The sequence below is a fragment of the Candoia aspera genome, chromosome 1, assembly GCF_035149785.1.
Source record: "Candoia aspera isolate rCanAsp1 chromosome 1, rCanAsp1.hap2, whole genome shotgun sequence".
Classification (NCBI taxonomy): Eukaryota; Metazoa; Chordata; class Lepidosauria; order Squamata; family Boidae; genus Candoia; species Candoia aspera.
The window spans coordinates 42,808,796-42,825,241 of NC_086153.1; the positions used below are offsets into that span (position 1 = coordinate 42,808,796).

The window sequence follows — 16,446 nt, forward strand, 5'->3', positions numbered from 1 at the left end:
GGAAGAGTGTGAAAGAAGGTGGAAACAGAGTTGCCTATCTTCTCTTAATCACAGCCTCAACTTGAAATGAAAATGGAATATCCTTTCCTTCCCACATAAACAGAGTTTATTCAAATACTTCCAAGGGCACATATGCCTGTATATGCACTGTACAAACTTCCCCAGCATGTACATATACTTTCCAACACAGAGAGGCAAGTGCCCCATCTTCGCACGTCAAATTTCAATGGTTAGGAAGGGAAAAAAATGCCACTCGGGTCTGAGACCCTACCCAGATGCCTTATCTTTTTACTTGCTTTTGTTCTCCGCATGGCCTCCTACCTGTTACTGACTCCTCTGTTCTGCCTGAGAAATCGCAGTTGGTACAGGTTTCAACTGAAATAAGCTTCATTAGCAGCACTGAAGTGCTGCTCATATAAATACATATCATTGCATGTCCCAGTGGATATCTCAGGGAGCACTGCTAATGCAGAGGCTTACATCAGTCAGGTCTTACTTTTCTACAACCACAAATGAGATGTGGAAACTTGCAACTGCCCAAGATGTCTGCCAGTATCTGTTTCTTCATGGATAGTTCTTCTTATGAGCATAAGTCAGTGGGGAGAGAAAGGAGAAACAAGGTCCTGGTGTAGATATGACTGCCATTTTGTCGTCCCAAGAAACATAGTATGTTAAGGAAGTACCTGAACTGTTTGTTTCCCATCACCTCTTACAATACGGCTGGATGCACTTAATTCAATCTGACCTTGGGGTTTTCTTATCACATCACTCTATGGGACAAAAAAAATGTGACAAGTGGATCTTCCTGTGTACCAATAATCATCAACCTCTTAACAGAGCAAAAAGCTGAAATTCACTTTCAGGTTGTTGGATACCATAACCCTTTTGGGGCACATGTAGAATTTTTTATATTTTACATATTTTTAACATTTAAAAATGATTTAGGCTTATTATTTATAAAGAGTTTAGGGAGGTTTAAACATAATCCTTTTCTTTCCAGCCTGCATTTACAACAACCTTCTGAATTAAGTTAGGCTGAGAAATAACTATGTGAATCAGTGTATACTGGCTTAGTAAACTGGGGTTATGTACAAGCCTTTTGACTGGGCCCATCATCCGCCCTGTTTTGCAGCATATATCTGTGAAATGCAGAAATCTTGAATGTACTAGGGTTTCTCTCTTTATACAACCAGAAAACTATAGTTATTAACTAGAGTTTGAAATAGGTTTACGATACTGTATTTTGAAGAGCCCTAAAGACCTGGCTCTTTACCCAGGCCTTTGGCAAGGATGACTGTCACCCCTTTCTTCCTCTTTCTTCCCCTCCAGGTTTGTTTTCTTTGCCACTGTTGTTTTCCTGTCTTGTGCTGTTTTTTGTATTGTTATTTGTTCTTAATTGTTTTTAACAATTGAAAACCGCCCAGAGTTGCTGGGAGTTGGGTGGCGGCATACGAATTATGTTATTATTATTATTATTAATATTAATCTGGCTTTTTAACAGTCACTGCCTATTGATTCCTAGGCAGCTTTGATCAATGGAAATATTACATTATACTGCAGAGTTCCCTTAAAATGGGAGGAGGGGAGAGTTCCATACTTTATTGAAGAATTCCAAAAATGGAGTAGAGGGGATAACTGGACAAAAGAATAAGATGGTGAGGAGAAAAGAAATTGAAATATGATAATCTGAATGTAGTTAGTGAATATCCAAAGATCATCCATGGTTGAATGAGGATTAGAGCTCTGGTTTCTTAATCATCTATGGATTCCAAAGTGATCAGAGGGCAGAGCCCAGAGGAAATTATACTGAATTGGTTCCAAGTTCCATCGAGAGACACTAAACTTTCATGCTACAAATATCTAAAGCGCCAGCAAGGAATAAGGAGATTTTTAGGTCAGAAAGCAGAACTGCTAGATCAGACTTCTGCTGCAAATGTTTGGACTGCAAGAATTGTTCCTACACAGCTCCCAGAATTGCTAAAAACTCTCTGCCTTGTTTACCATTCTGTTCAAATTAAAATTTATTATATATTTTCTCATAAACATGGCTGAAGAACATATGTTCAGGGACAGGAGATTTCAGGTAATCAAAGAACATTATTATACTTTAGATCAGTTTGAAAACAGATAGTTGCATAATGTTTCAGTAAAGAACCCAAATCAAAATCTTAATAATATAATCATACTACCAAAAAGTTTGCACTTGCTTACCGGAGATTTATAGTAAAGCAATTCACCCCCTTTGAGTACAAACCATCGTCTTTTCCAAGTCTTTACTTTACCACCCATTTTTAACAAATATCCAGATTTCTCCAGCAGCTCCTATAAACGAAAATTTTTAAATGCTAAAATTATTTATGATTGATGGATTATAAATCAGTAAACAGGATTTCCAACCAAAATGATGTTTAAGCTAATAATACAAAATTAGGAAAACTACAGAATCATAACATATTTTCAACTAAAAACAATTAAGAATTGAATTAAAAATGAATTAAAAATGCAACAATAATAAAAACATACCCAATCAATGAAATCTATCTTCAGCAGACAAACCAGCTTATTAAGAATATTATTTTCCATAAGCAGAGGAACAACAGTAAAAATTCTAGGCTTACATTCTTTGGCTGGAGTCACAAGTCTGGGAAGAAGACCCTCTCTCATATTTTTGTCAAAGAGACCACTGATGGTGGTAGAACTTAAAGAAGGGCCTCTTCTGCAGACTTAAAGCTGAAGAAAAATTTTATGGGATAACTCCACTTTTCAAAAAGCCACAACTCTGTTCATAGGTCATAAGCTGCCTGACTTGTGCAACAGATAGGTTGCCTAATGATGGTACAATAACACGGGAGATAAATACATGCTATATAATTACTCAATCAATTATCTGGATTCAGAGTATTGACTGGGTCAGATGAAGTTTCTAAATTCTTTTCAAAGAAATCCAATGTCCTGTTCAGACATCTAAAAACACAACTGGCTGGCTAAATGCTGTCCCAGCCAATACCTAAATTTGTGTCTCCAAGTTCAGGAAGAATCTAAGCAACATGCTGTCATGTTCACTGATTCAATGTAGTTTATACATTGTAACGTTTCATATGCCATGGCGCTGACGCGCGTTTCTGTTTGAGAGGGAGCTGCTGTGAGACCTTGTACCAAGCTCTGTATGTGAAATCAATACAATGGAATGTGTTTGGGTTATGTTATCTGTTCAAGGACTTTTCCCGCAGACCATCAGAAACTGTTAGGAGCACCTGGGATTGTGAACTTGAGAAGATTCTACAGGGGGAGGGATTTCATTTGCACCAAGGGTTTTTAGTTTGAATTTGGTGCACTTTCATCATTCTCAGCTTTCTCTGTGATCCTGCATACTATTCTTTAATAAATCAGATATCTTTGAATTCACACTCATGAGTCTGATGGTGTTTTAGAATAGGCAACCATTACACATGCCTAAATTGCAATGTTGAGTCTTCAAAAAGAATGTAAATCCATTCAACACAGGTTGAACCACTATTCCCTAATCAGCATTTAGACTGACCAGGAGTATCTTTGTATTGTCTGGATTAAGTTTGAGTTTGCTTGCTTTCATCCACTTCATATCAACACTAGACACTGAATAGAATTGAGCTACTTTCCTGGATGTGTCAGAAAAGAGAGTTCAGTTGTACCAAACCACGAAACTTCACAAAACTCTCCCTATGTTTCATGTATGTATATGTTAAACAGCGTGAGAAAGAAAAAGGAATGTTAAGGTATAGCATAAGTAAAATGTAATCACATCATATACAGAATAACCAGAACCATCTTCTGAAACAAGGAACAAAGTCACCATAAAACAATGTTTAATTTTAATTTCAGTCAGGGGATTCAGAGTTATATCACAGTCAATGGTTTCAAAAATTACTGAGAGGACCATTGTAATCAACAGGGACACATAATTTCTGTCTAGTTCTCGATACATACATTGTGTATCAAAGCAATCCTATAATACAGGGCAATCAATCTGGACTGCAAAAATTCAGCTAACTACTGGATGGCAAAGTGTTGGTTTCTTAGTATCTCTTTGTTGCCATTAGTGGTTGTCCAAAGCCTTGCAGCCAAGACCTGGTAGCCCTACAATCCTGAGGCCTGAAGCCAGACTGAAATAGAATGATGCTGTACCATACTCACATTTTTTCCATTATCACTAGATGATGAACAGGTTTTAGGCAATTTTTGTTCTGGTTCTGAGTAATCTGTATCAGTTGAGTAGGCATCAGGAGGAATGGCATAGTCACCTTCTGAAGTCATTGAAGAGAGAGAGACCCCTGAATGCAAAGCAAATTAATATTAATATTGTTAAGGACTGAATCAACCAACTGCTGGGTTGTACTGTATTGGGTTATGACTACATTGCATCATGAAATACAGAAGAAATTAGAGTTTAAGCAGATCAAATTCATTTCTGACAAAGATACTTCAGGAATGGAAACAACACATCCACTTCAGCTCTCCAGAAAACAGACACTTTTTTTTAAACAGTGACTTCCCAATTTTTACACAATAGTTCATATCCAATGTAAGGGTAATACTTTCTTTGTATAAGATCATAATCCAGAATGCATTGCTGATTACTGCATCACAGTTCTTGTTAATTTTCTTTTGCATAAATGTACTGTATTGTTCTCTTTTATTTATGCAGGTAATTCAGAGATAAGCACAGAACTCTCCCTTGCTGTGAAATTGCCCCTATTAATTACCTTCCAATGACTGACAGGCTTATATCATATAACTAAAATTCTTGCTACAAACCAGTCTGAGAAATTAGGGATCTAGGGAAGTTGCCTAATGTGTCCATTTGATAAATCTGGGTTAATGGGCCATGTGTGAGTGACAAACAAGATCTGTAACAACCTTTAAGACGATTTCCAACCTTCAACTATTAACAGGGATTTACAATTTAAGAATTCAGAAGTCTTTCCTATAATCTAGTAACTGGGAGGAAGAAAGGGAAGACAATGCCTGACCCTATTGCTCTTTGTACCCAAACTGCAGTTGGCTGATTAATTTGGATTGCTTTGTTACATCCTGCCTCTTCATTCAGGAGGCATGTGCTCTCTCCTATTTTTCCCTACTACAACAACACTGTGAGGTAGGATGGGCTGAGAGTGACTGGTCCACAGTTACCAAATGAGCTTCCCTGACTAAAGGTGGATTAGAACTTAGGTTTCTCCCTCCTAGTCTAGCAACCTAACCACTATACTACACTAGTTCTCAATTAAATTATTTTCTGTAGAACATCTGCTGTTTAGTGTTAATGGGGAACAAAAGGCTGTCCTTGTAACCAGCATTTAAATTAAGCTACGTTTTGACTCCAATTACTCATAACTCCTTAAGTCTTATTTATTTCAATGCATCTCTTGTAAAACTGTCAAGACTCAATATAGTTTATTTTTTCTGACTCAAAAATGTATTTGGGTTTACTACAATATGCTCATCTGTTTCATTAGTTTTCAAGATCAGCCTAAGTTATTTCATTCTAAAAACTATTGATATTGACAGTTCCTCTAATCATTCATTGTTTTTATCTACAATAGCCTGCTATGTAGTCAAGTCAGCTCTTCAAAATGATCTTGATTGATTGATCAGTTTGAACAGTCCATCACATTTATCACAATGGACCAATGTTTCAAGTTTTCTACCAAGAATAGACACAATATTTCACAGTCAAATGTAAGGATAATATTTTCTTTGTATAAGAGCTTAATACTATGTATATGACACACTGCTAGATAAAGAAATCTGTAGGTAATAAAGGGATAACACAATTTTTCAAGTCATATAGTGATTACTGGAGGAACACCATGGACATTTAGATGATATAATCACTCACACTTCTAATTTCTACCTATGTCTGGTAGAAATAAGGAACTCAAAATATGTATTTTATCCTGTCAGAGACCGTATCTGCTAGGCTTCTGTCAATGTGAAAGAAGGTTACAGAACATGAAGTGCAATAAATATTGTGCTGTCTCTTATACTTGTTTTCCTTGTCTGTATCAAGATGATGATCCTTTTCTTCCCTGGTCACTTAAACCTTATGCTTGTTGATCATAGTTTGTCATTCCAAGACTGTCTTTCTATAATTGAGCACATTTCACTTCCCGCAGTTGTGATAGGTTAGCCTAATACCCTTGGCTTCAAGTAACAGTCCTTCAAATATATATTGTTGAAATTATGTATGAACTTTGAAATTTAAGCACCCAAAAAAGTACACATTTGGTTCTTCTCTCTCCCATCTCCTCCAGCCATGCATCTTGGGCAAAATAATGTAATCCTTGCATTCAGCTAGAGAATTCATATTTTTAAACTGTTTTGGAAAGTCTGCAGAGTTGGAAATATCAAAGGCTCTGTCTTAGTGTCATTCTGCTTTGAGGGCATTTGTACTTTTTAGGTTATATCACTTAAATGTTATATAAGATCTGATTTTTTTTTGACATTTAGTCCAAACAATGATTTTAATAAGAAAACTAAACTAAAAATCATGACTGGTCTCTGATCAATTCCTCATGGATGTGAAGTATAGTCATATAAGCTTAATATTGCAGTTCACTTGAAAAACACTTAGACTGAAGTACTATAGATAATGTTCCTACCAAATTCAAACCAGGGCAATGTGAAGTAGAAGAATTCAGTCTGTCTCCAGTGTGCAGCAATAACTGGAACCTAACTTAAATCTGATTTTGAAATAGCTCTTTCCAGATCTCATTCTCCTTCAGTCTGTTGTGTGAGATCTCCTAAATGTGAGGCTTCTGAAATCCATGTTCTGAATGTCCATCTGAAATTTATGTTCTCATTAAAAGCACTGATGTGGTAGAAGTGAAGAGTTATGTCCTAAGATGATGGGGACTACACCTTCCTCAAACATTATGGTATGAGAATTTTTTTTCCCATTTTTTTATACATAGTAATGCCTGTGATTTTCATTTGTAAATGAAAAGTTCAGTATTTCAGGTATGGAGAATTAAACATTTGTATATATCTGTAGCATAATGCCTGAGCCCATAGGCTAAAAGGCTGGAGGGTCTCAATTCTCCTCTCCCAGAAACTCTTTGGATCTTCACACTCTAGTCTATGAAGGAATACAGACCTGGCCTTGGGAATGCAGAAGGAATGAGTAAACCATTAAGAGGGGACTTTCAGAATACTCATGCCTGAGAAAAAGGAAAACATGAGAAAGAAACTCTGCCTTGATTTTGTTTGGTTCAAGATAAGGCAGAAAAAAACTCTGACAGGATTTCAAGATGCAGTTATGCTACCCACAACAACAAAGATCTGCACCCTGCTTGTTTCTTGACCTTCCTACCTTGAAGGGTTATCACAGCCCTACCTACTGCCTTAACTGGTGGAGAAGTTCCTGTGGCTTCCACCTATTTTCCAGGTTGTGAGCCTCCTGGAGTCTTCCCCCTATCCCCAACATGTGTGACAGATCTTGCTTCCTTTCTGGCACTTGAAAGGTAAAAATGGACAAAAAATAATAATTTCTATAATGCAACTTCCTGGTCACGTACCTTAGACATGTGTGTCTAGAGGTTTCAGCCCTCCCTTGGTAAACTGACCCTCACAAGAGATAAACAAAATTAAACTTATTTATGTTTTTTAAAAAAACAATAAAGAATATGAAGCACATTTTATTTTTAAGTACATTTACAAAAGTACATGCAGGTTCCAGGCAGACCACAGGATGGTGTTGGTCTGCTACCAATGAATATTTTCTCTCTGTGAGATGGAAGTTGTTACAATGTGACAGATCAGCAGAAGAATATAAATAAAAACAGTAACTTCCTGACAAATGAAAGGCTGAAATACACATTCAATATCTGAACTTATACAGAAAAATAAAAATATTAGATTTGCATAACAGAAAATTAAATCAAGAATCTAACTGAAATTCTTCATTTTAAACTATATTTATAGAGATAATATTTTTCTGATGCAAAAATTCCTCTGCTTATCTATTTGGTCTTCCCTTAGATTCCTGGAAAATCCAAACTTTAATTAGAGGCTGTTTGTGGGAATGTTAACCCCCCTGCTTGTTCCATCCCAAGACCCATCTTCCTTGGGTTCTTTTTGAATTCTGTCTTTGCCTTTGACTCAGAATAGAGGGAGAGGCTGGGATCTCTCTCTGTGTTTGTGGCAGAGAGTGAATCTCTTCCTCATGAGAATGTGGTTTCTATAACTGGCAAGCAGCCTGGAGTCTTGTGAATGTCTAGCATGAGAGGCTGCATTCACAACATCTGTCCTATGAACAGCAGTATTGTGAGTTGGGACAAATTACTAAAGTGTCTGATATGCAGAGGTTTTCACTGAGTAAGCTGTTCAGGACTTTTAAAGTTAAGATGGACAACTTGAGATAACGTAAGCTTAAAGTACACACATATACACCCCCATACCCCCCCCCACATTTTAAAGACACGTTGAGGATTTATTAGTCTAAATACCTTGACAGTTTTGTAACAGTGTCATTTTCTAAAAAGAGAAATATTCATCAAGCACTCAGAAGTCAGCCCAGTGTTTTAAGTAACGTTTTGAATTGGCACCAAGTCCCCTCCTCAGTCAAGAAGTCTTTCAGCCCAACCTTCATCACAAGGTTGTTACTAAAAATTCATTTTGTAAGATAGTATTTTAAATGAAATTTTCCTTTTCTCAGCCTGTAAAAAAGTCTGACTACCTATTTAATGTATTCTATCAATAATAGCAATATTTTAACTTCATCTGTCCTAAAGGTTATATTAGTTGTTTTGTTATAAATTCTGCCTACCTCGTTTCATAGCCCGTGGGCTACCAGGACCACTTCTGCTTCGAGAGTCTGATTCAGATGTCCGTGAACTGGATCGGGAACTGTCTTCTTCAGACCCAGAGGAGTCATCTAAGAATGGGTTGTTACTGATTTGTGTTGCTTTCTGATAAAACCAACAAGCCATTATTTAAAACTGCTAAGCGCAATAGTCAAAAAAAGAGATCATTATAACGATGTATACAGTATTCATATGGGTTTTTTAGACAATAGATTGCTTACAGCAGACTATTGTTATATAAATAACTTTTGATCATTAACAGCTTATTTTTTAAAATAAGTTTATAGTTAGAGGGTTAGATTTGCTGCTCCATTAAAAATATTCATCTATTTCATGGCTTAATTATATTTGCTAGATATAGCCTACAGAAATTTGCACCGAGAGTTGTATTTTCATTGGTATACAGGAGGCCAGGATGCTATTTGGTTCCACATTATTAAGGCATGTCACAGAATATTGTGCAGTGTGTCAACATCTGGAACTTGGCTCCTTCTCACCTCTGTCCAAAAAGACACATGGAAAGACATTAACTCCTTGCTACTATTCATGTGTTTCTAGATAAAGTTTTTTTGCACCTCAGTACAATATTGGAGACTGGTATCCAATATCAGCTTCTTTGCATTTCCATTCTTTCAGTCAATGTTTCTGGCTCTGAAATTAAATTCTACTGTTGTTTCAGGTTTCATATTTGGCATATTAAATAAAACATGCATCCTGATTGTGTGTCAGTACATTGCAGGTACCTCCAAGTTGGTGGAATGCAGGCAACAATATGTTGGCTTGCAAGGTAGTTTTTAGATCAGAGAAGAATGAAATTCAGAGCTAGAAGTGCTTGCGACTCAAATGTATCAGCTTTGCTTAACAGAAACATATTCTGGTTATTATTAAGATAGCTATTTTATTACTCTTCCAAGGGAACAAGAATTACTTTTCCAGGACTAGAAAGGAAGGAAGGGAAGAACATACGAAGACACATTTTTCAAAGTGGACCTACAAAATATATCTCCAAGCATAATAGTAAAGAAATGGTTACCCCTTTAAGAGTGGTATAGACTGGTGTAGTCATGTTCTTATATATTAATGATGTGTAGAGTCCTGATGGAGAATATGAAGTTGAAGAAGAGGAACCTGAAATAAAGTTTTTTTAAATAAATTCTGAAAATGCTGGGTGTATTGTTTTTTAATTAAAAAAAAGTTAATTTGCCAAAAAGGAAATCTGGGCAAGAACCTATATAAGACTCTAGTTTATAGCTTTCATATTAAAAATACCTATTTCAGACAGAAAACTCAAATTCAAAAAGTTTATGTAAAAAAGAAAGCAAATAAAAATAGTAGAAATAATTCATGCTATATGAAATAATATGCTCCATTAGACCAGATTTCCTAACGCTGGCTAGAATAAATCCATTAAAAAGTAAAATTTTCTTTGGAAGTCATCTTTAGATGCTTTCAAGACCTTTAAATCCCAAAGCATGTCAAGTAAAGTTTCTTCTTCCCTGAATATGATGATTCAAAAGGAAATCTTACAGTGTTCGAAGGGACTTGCCTAAGCAGTTCAATTTAAATAACTATTCTAATAACTTACTTTTATTGAAGGAGTCCGTACTGAAAGCCTCAGAAAAGCACAGACCTGACTTGGCTACAGCATATATTCTGTTTTCCTGATGAACAAAACAGAACAAAACAGTGATTATATTGTTTCCAGCAACATTAAGTTTATGTTCACATTATACCTAAAGCCTTCTTCCACTGAGCTCAGCTGAAGCAGAATTAACCAATCATTTTTAATGTAAGAAATATACCACCTAAAACTGATATTGTTTTCATATTTTATTAACATAAAGATGTATATTTGCATCTCTAGGTAGTAATATTAAAGCCACTTTTTCTAAAAACAGTTGCTATTGTTTATGAACATTTTTAAGTTTAAGGAATGAAGTGACAAATTGTGATCTACACACAATACCTATCTAATTGTGCTATTTATAATGCTTTCTAAATATGTGACTTCTATTCCAAGGAGAATCACCAAACTAGCCAATCACTTGAGTCTTTAGCTCCCACCAATCTTCCAAAATTCATGTAGCGGGGACATGATGGGCTAAGCAGCTGTTAGCAGGCGGAACTGACAACGCAGCAATTTCTTTGGGGCTGGTTTTCCTGAAGCCCTGGAGTGTTCTCTGGCAGGGCCGCAACTAGCGGGGGGCAACCGGGGCATGTGCCCAGGAAGCTGCACTGGTGGGGCACCAAAATGAGCACTGGGGGGGGCGCCAAAAAGGGTGCGGAATCCATGTTTGCCCCGGGTGACACAGACCCTAGTTGCAGCCCTGTTCCCTGGACAAAGGAAAACACCTGGAATCACCCCATCTGTCCTCCGGACAGCTGCCTGCAGCCAGAAGATTGCAAACAGCATTTGCGCTCAACTGGTAAGCCCCAGCTGGGAAGCGGGGATGTCATCATTTTCTAAGCCGCGCTGTAGCCTTAAAGGGACACTAAGACCAGCCACCCCATTTCTAAATCACCCAATTTATATATATTTTTAAGTATGCGTACCCTAAGAGAGGCTTTCTACAGCCAGGAGAAGCTGGCTCTCTTGGTGCTTATCGTTATTTTGGGGATTACTTTTCAAAAAATTCTTTTTTAAGTTTTGGAATTCATTTTCCTCCCATATATAAAGGAGGATTGAGAGTAAATAACTGTCTTCCTGTTATCATTTTGGTATTAAATTTGAAGGTATTAGCATTTTCCTACACGTTGAATTGGCTGATTTAAACCTTCAGCTTTCTGTTTCTACTTTCCCTTGGAACTGCTTATCTCACTTTCATTTTGTGTAAACATACTTCGGAACTTTTCCATGTCTTCAACTTTTGCTGGTTAAGCTCCTATGGGGCTCCATAATCTACTGCGTGAGACATGGAGGATTTTAAACAGATTTTTTCTGACTTCCATCAAGGTTTTAAACACATCTTTTTTGACTCCTATCAAGTTTTTATACAAGACATTCAGGACATTGCGGAAAATATGACCTCTAAAATGTGTCATCTGGCTGGGGATGTTGTGGATGAAACTGAGTAATTCAACAGTGATAGAAATGTTCCTTCTAAGAATGAGATTGGGATTTTTGTTGAGATGCTGGATCAAGATTGATGAAGTTGGAGAAATTTAACAGAGAGGGATCTGCAAGCAATAAGTAAAATTGACTTTTTGGTGAAATGCCATGAAAAAGAAAGGGTCATTATGTATGGGAGGTTTTCTGAAGTTGGAGTTTCTGAGGGGGGCAGTTGGGTTGTTTGATTTTTTCCAAGAGAAAAGCTCTGTGCACATCATGGAGATTTGTATATGCTTTGGTTTATTTTGAAGTGGGATAGGGGTTAAGGAATGTTCATCTGGATCGTTTTTAGGGTTTGACCGCTGTTATTTGTTTTTAAGGATATGGATTAAGATTATTAGGGTATTAAAAGAATTTGATTTAAGGTTATTGTTTCGAATTGCTTTTCTTTTTTGGGTTTATTAAGATTATGATTATTAAAACTGTTGTATTACTTAGTATAGTGGCAGACAATTTATATGTTTTTTAGTTTGATTTTTATTATAGTAGACAGAAATGTATAGAATAGTAGTAGGAAGGGAATAATTAAATGTTATTTTTGGGGGGGGAGTTGTTTAGGAGGTTTATATGATTTCTTTTTTCTTTGTTTTAATATAAGGGCAAGGAGTAACTGTACTTAGTGATTTTTATAATATGCTAAACAGGAATGATTTATAGAAATAATGTGATTTTGGTTTAATATAGAGTAAGAGACTGATCATGGAAATTTTTTTTATATCCTTGCTGTTAAAAGTTGAAAGTCACATCTTTCTGTAATGTTGAAAAAAATTTCTTTTGTGTTTTCACACCTTTTTAGTTTTTCTTCTCTTTTTTTTGGTAGTTTTTTGTTTTTTGTAGCTTTTATCTTTCTCTTCAAACGTAATAAAATTCATAATAAAAAAACCAAAATGAATGTAGTTTATGTGACTCCAGACAGTAGGGCAGATTGAGTTCTGCCATACATTATTAGCCATCCTGAGAAAACCTGAGTTTGAAGGGAGCTATGTAACTTTTAAAGTAAAATAAGTAATTATACAAGAATTCCAACATCATGTGGAGTCACCGTACTGTTAAGGACTTCTGCTTTGATTTTAGTTTTTAAAAAAGAACTGCAATAGTTTAACTCAGACAAATTCTGATCTCCTGCCCCTGCTGTCCTGACTATATTTATTTATTTGTCGAATTTTATTACCGCCCATTCCCCCCCCCCAAGGAGGGACTCTGGGTGGCTTACAGAAACAAAATTTAAAATTCAATGTCAATATAAATACAATAATACATAGACAATAAACATATAAAATATAATAAAATATAATAAAATCCAGATGGCTAAAAGTTGTGTTTCAGTCTGTGAGTTTAAAAGATCGTCCTAAGGCACTAGCCATCCCCATGAATAGCTGTTCCCCAGCCTGCTCCAGGCATGATGGCAAAACCAGATTTTTAGCTTTTTGTGGAAGTCCAGGAGCGAGGGGGCTTGTCTCACCTATGGGGGAAGGATGTTCCAAAGGGCAGGAGCCCTCCTGGATTGAGAGGCCCTCCGAACAGCCACTCATGCCCTGGTCATCTCCAACATAGACTACTGCAATGCGCTCTACATGGGGCTACCCTTGAAGAGTATCCGGAAGCTTCAACTGGTCCAGAATGTGGCCGCGTGAGCAGTTATCGGTGCCCCAAGATCGGCACATGTGACACCACTGCTGTGCGAGCTGCACTGGGTACCAGTTTGCTTCCGGGTCCTATTCAAGGTGTTGGTTGTGACCTTTAAAGCCCTACATGGCATGGGGCCAGGTTACCTAAGGGACCGTCTCATCCAAATAACATCGACCCGCCCCACCCAGTCATGCTACGAACCCCGCCGATAAAGGAATTCCACCTGGCGGGGTCCAGGGGGCGGGCCTTCTCTGCAGTGGCACCCGCCCTTTGGAACGTTCTGCCCCCGGAGCTGAGACAGGCCCATTCGCTCCCGGACTTCCGGAAGACCTAAAAACCTGGTTCTGCCACCTCGCTTGGGGTGGGAGAGGCACCAGTCGATCTTGGGGGTGGCTATTATAGATCTCTCCCCAACAAACAAGACCTTCGCTGCTGGATTTTATATTTTCTATTGCATATTTATTTGATTTTATAGAGTGTTTATGTTGTAATTTATGTGTTTTAACTTTGATTGTAAACCGCCCAGAGTCCCCTTTTTGGGGGAGATGGGCAGTGATGGAAATTCGAAATATATATATATAAATAAATAAATAAACAAACAAACAAACAAACGTTGAACCCTATTTAGCTTTTCTGAGATAGCCGAAGTCTAGCAGATGCTGCCATCTGCTAACTGGAGTCAATTTTAATAGAGAAGAATTGCCACTGATGTTTTCAAAATAAACCCTATGTGGGAAAAATTATCTGCCATGATAGTATGTCCACATTTAAAATGAACAGCCACATAATCTGTAATTAAATGAACAATCTGGAATATTATAATATCTACTTCACTTACCCAAGAGGGGAATCTATGCAGCGGAGGAGTAGGAGGCTTACTGTTCATCATCTTCCTTGGATCACCTGAATCCAGGGTTTCTATATCTTTCATTTCACAGCAGTCGTAAGTAAATGATTCCTCATTACAACTAATCTCCAACTTCTCAAAAACCTCTGTGCCATCTCCATCTACCTGATCAATGTCTGTTTCCTGAGGCTTAAAAGGACGTATCATGCTTATAGCATTTCTGTTTCTGCCAAACAATTTGTCTGAACACAAGGAAGGCTGGCTAAAATGTTTTTTGGCCAATGCTGTACTTAGAATAAAAGCACTAGGAGTCCTCAGTTTGGGAGGTGGCAGATTAGATGGAGAATCAAGCTGCTTGCCAGACTGAAAGCTTGCTGCCAGCATCAGTGATGGATGCTTTGGAACCAAAGATGGGGTCCAAATTGGACTTGGAGTATTTGCCTCACTAGAAGAGGATGAATAATCTAGCCTGTGGGATTGAAATCTCTTATTCAGTTCATCTGAAAAGCTATCATGATTTTTATTTTCACTGAATGATTCCAAGTTGCTCTTTCCAACTAGATGGTTCTGATTTTTCCACGAAGACACTTGTTGCCAGGAATATAGTTTACGTATGCTTCCCTGATCTTGAAAACTTTCTTCTTCCAACATGGAACTACTGTCATCTGATGCTGTCAAATACATTTCACTCCCAATTCTGCTGTACCCTGTGCCTTCTTCAGATGTGTGACTTGAAAATGTAGATACACATCTGGATTTCGATCTTCCTTTGCTTCCTTCTTCATCAGAGCTCCAATCACTTACTGTAATGCAAGAATTCTTTGATATACTATTATCTATATCTTTCGACTTTCCTGACATCCCTTGTTCAGGTATGCAAGAGTTTTGTTGTACTGGTTTCAGACCTCTATTATTTCCATGTGTTTGGCCAGGAAGGGATGTTTCCTGAATTTCATTCTCTGGAAACCAGGAGACAGTAACAACATTGGATAAAATTGTAATCAACATCTAAAAAGAATAAAATTTAAAATCCATTTTGTATTCAGACAAGGAAATAATAAACAGTGTATGAAAATAACATATGGGATTATATAAGAGTGCTTTTATACAGAAGTCACCTGATACTAGTAATCAAAAGATATTAGAGATATTCCATCTCCTCTTAATTGATTTTCTGTGGTAAGAAAAAGGAAAACAGTAGTGGAGGAAAAACAGAGCAAGATTACAAATGGAAAAGTGTACTATTTGGCACATCCTTTGAAGTTCCATAAACAAGGCATTGTTACTGCATAGCAAAAACCTCATCTTTAAGCATCCTGAAACGGGGGGGGGGGGGGGTTGACAGAGGCAATCTTCGAAATGGCTACCTATAGTTACAGCAGGATGAAGTAGCAGGGAAGATAAGAATACAGGTAAAGACACCAGGTTTAATGCTCCTCTAGGTTAAAAGAGAGAAATATCCCCAAAACAAAACCAACCTGCAAGTAAAAAACAGTGTGGAATGCGAAAAGCCAGAATTTTTCCCCAGATGATGTATACCCTTTTCCCAGTTACTATTTTAAATGGGGAAAATGTTCTAAACTCTATCTTGCTAGGTGAAGTAGTACAATCCACTCTGCTACCTTATTTGCTGCATATGAAAACTAGCCTGCTTTCACTGTAATACTAAAAAACAACTTTATATTGTTATATCCAAGAAAAACACCTAGCATTTGGTAAATGGTGCAGAGTAATCTAATTACGTCATACCTGGCAAGGAAAAAATATCTTGTGTGTTTGCATTAAGAATGAATGTTGGAACAAAGTTTATCAGTAACTAGTGAAGATGCAATATTTTAAATGCTGATTGACCAACTGATTGAACAGGAGTACGGACACTGATTGTAACACTGATTCTATTGTTTTACATGGCTGGGTAATTAAAATTCATTTCTAGGTCTGCAGCATACGCTTACTTGCTTAGAGAACATTGAGAACTATACCAGCACAATGCTGCAAAATATGGTATTTTCCCAATGTTG

The 16,446-nt window shown here is 37.1% G+C and overlaps 1 protein-coding gene across 1 annotated transcript in view; it reads right to left on the minus strand.

Moving 5' to 3' along the window:
• The window catches only part of PLEKHH2 (pleckstrin homology, MyTH4 and FERM domain containing H2), a 70,336-nt gene that overhangs the window by 27,088 nt on the left and 26,802 nt on the right, over positions 1-16,446 (minus strand). The window contains exons 7-13 of the mRNA XM_063302883.1: positions 14,417-15,384; positions 10,426-10,501; positions 9,874-9,968; positions 8,804-8,945; positions 4,174-4,310; positions 2,212-2,322; positions 684-770 (exon numbers count right to left, since the gene is read on the minus strand). Coding sequence (XP_063158953.1) covers positions 684-770; positions 2,212-2,322; positions 4,174-4,310; positions 8,804-8,945; positions 9,874-9,968; positions 10,426-10,501; positions 14,417-15,384 — 1,616 coding nt within the window. The remainder of the gene's footprint in view (positions 1-683; positions 771-2,211; positions 2,323-4,173; positions 4,311-8,803; positions 8,946-9,873; positions 9,969-10,425; positions 10,502-14,416; positions 15,385-16,446) is intronic.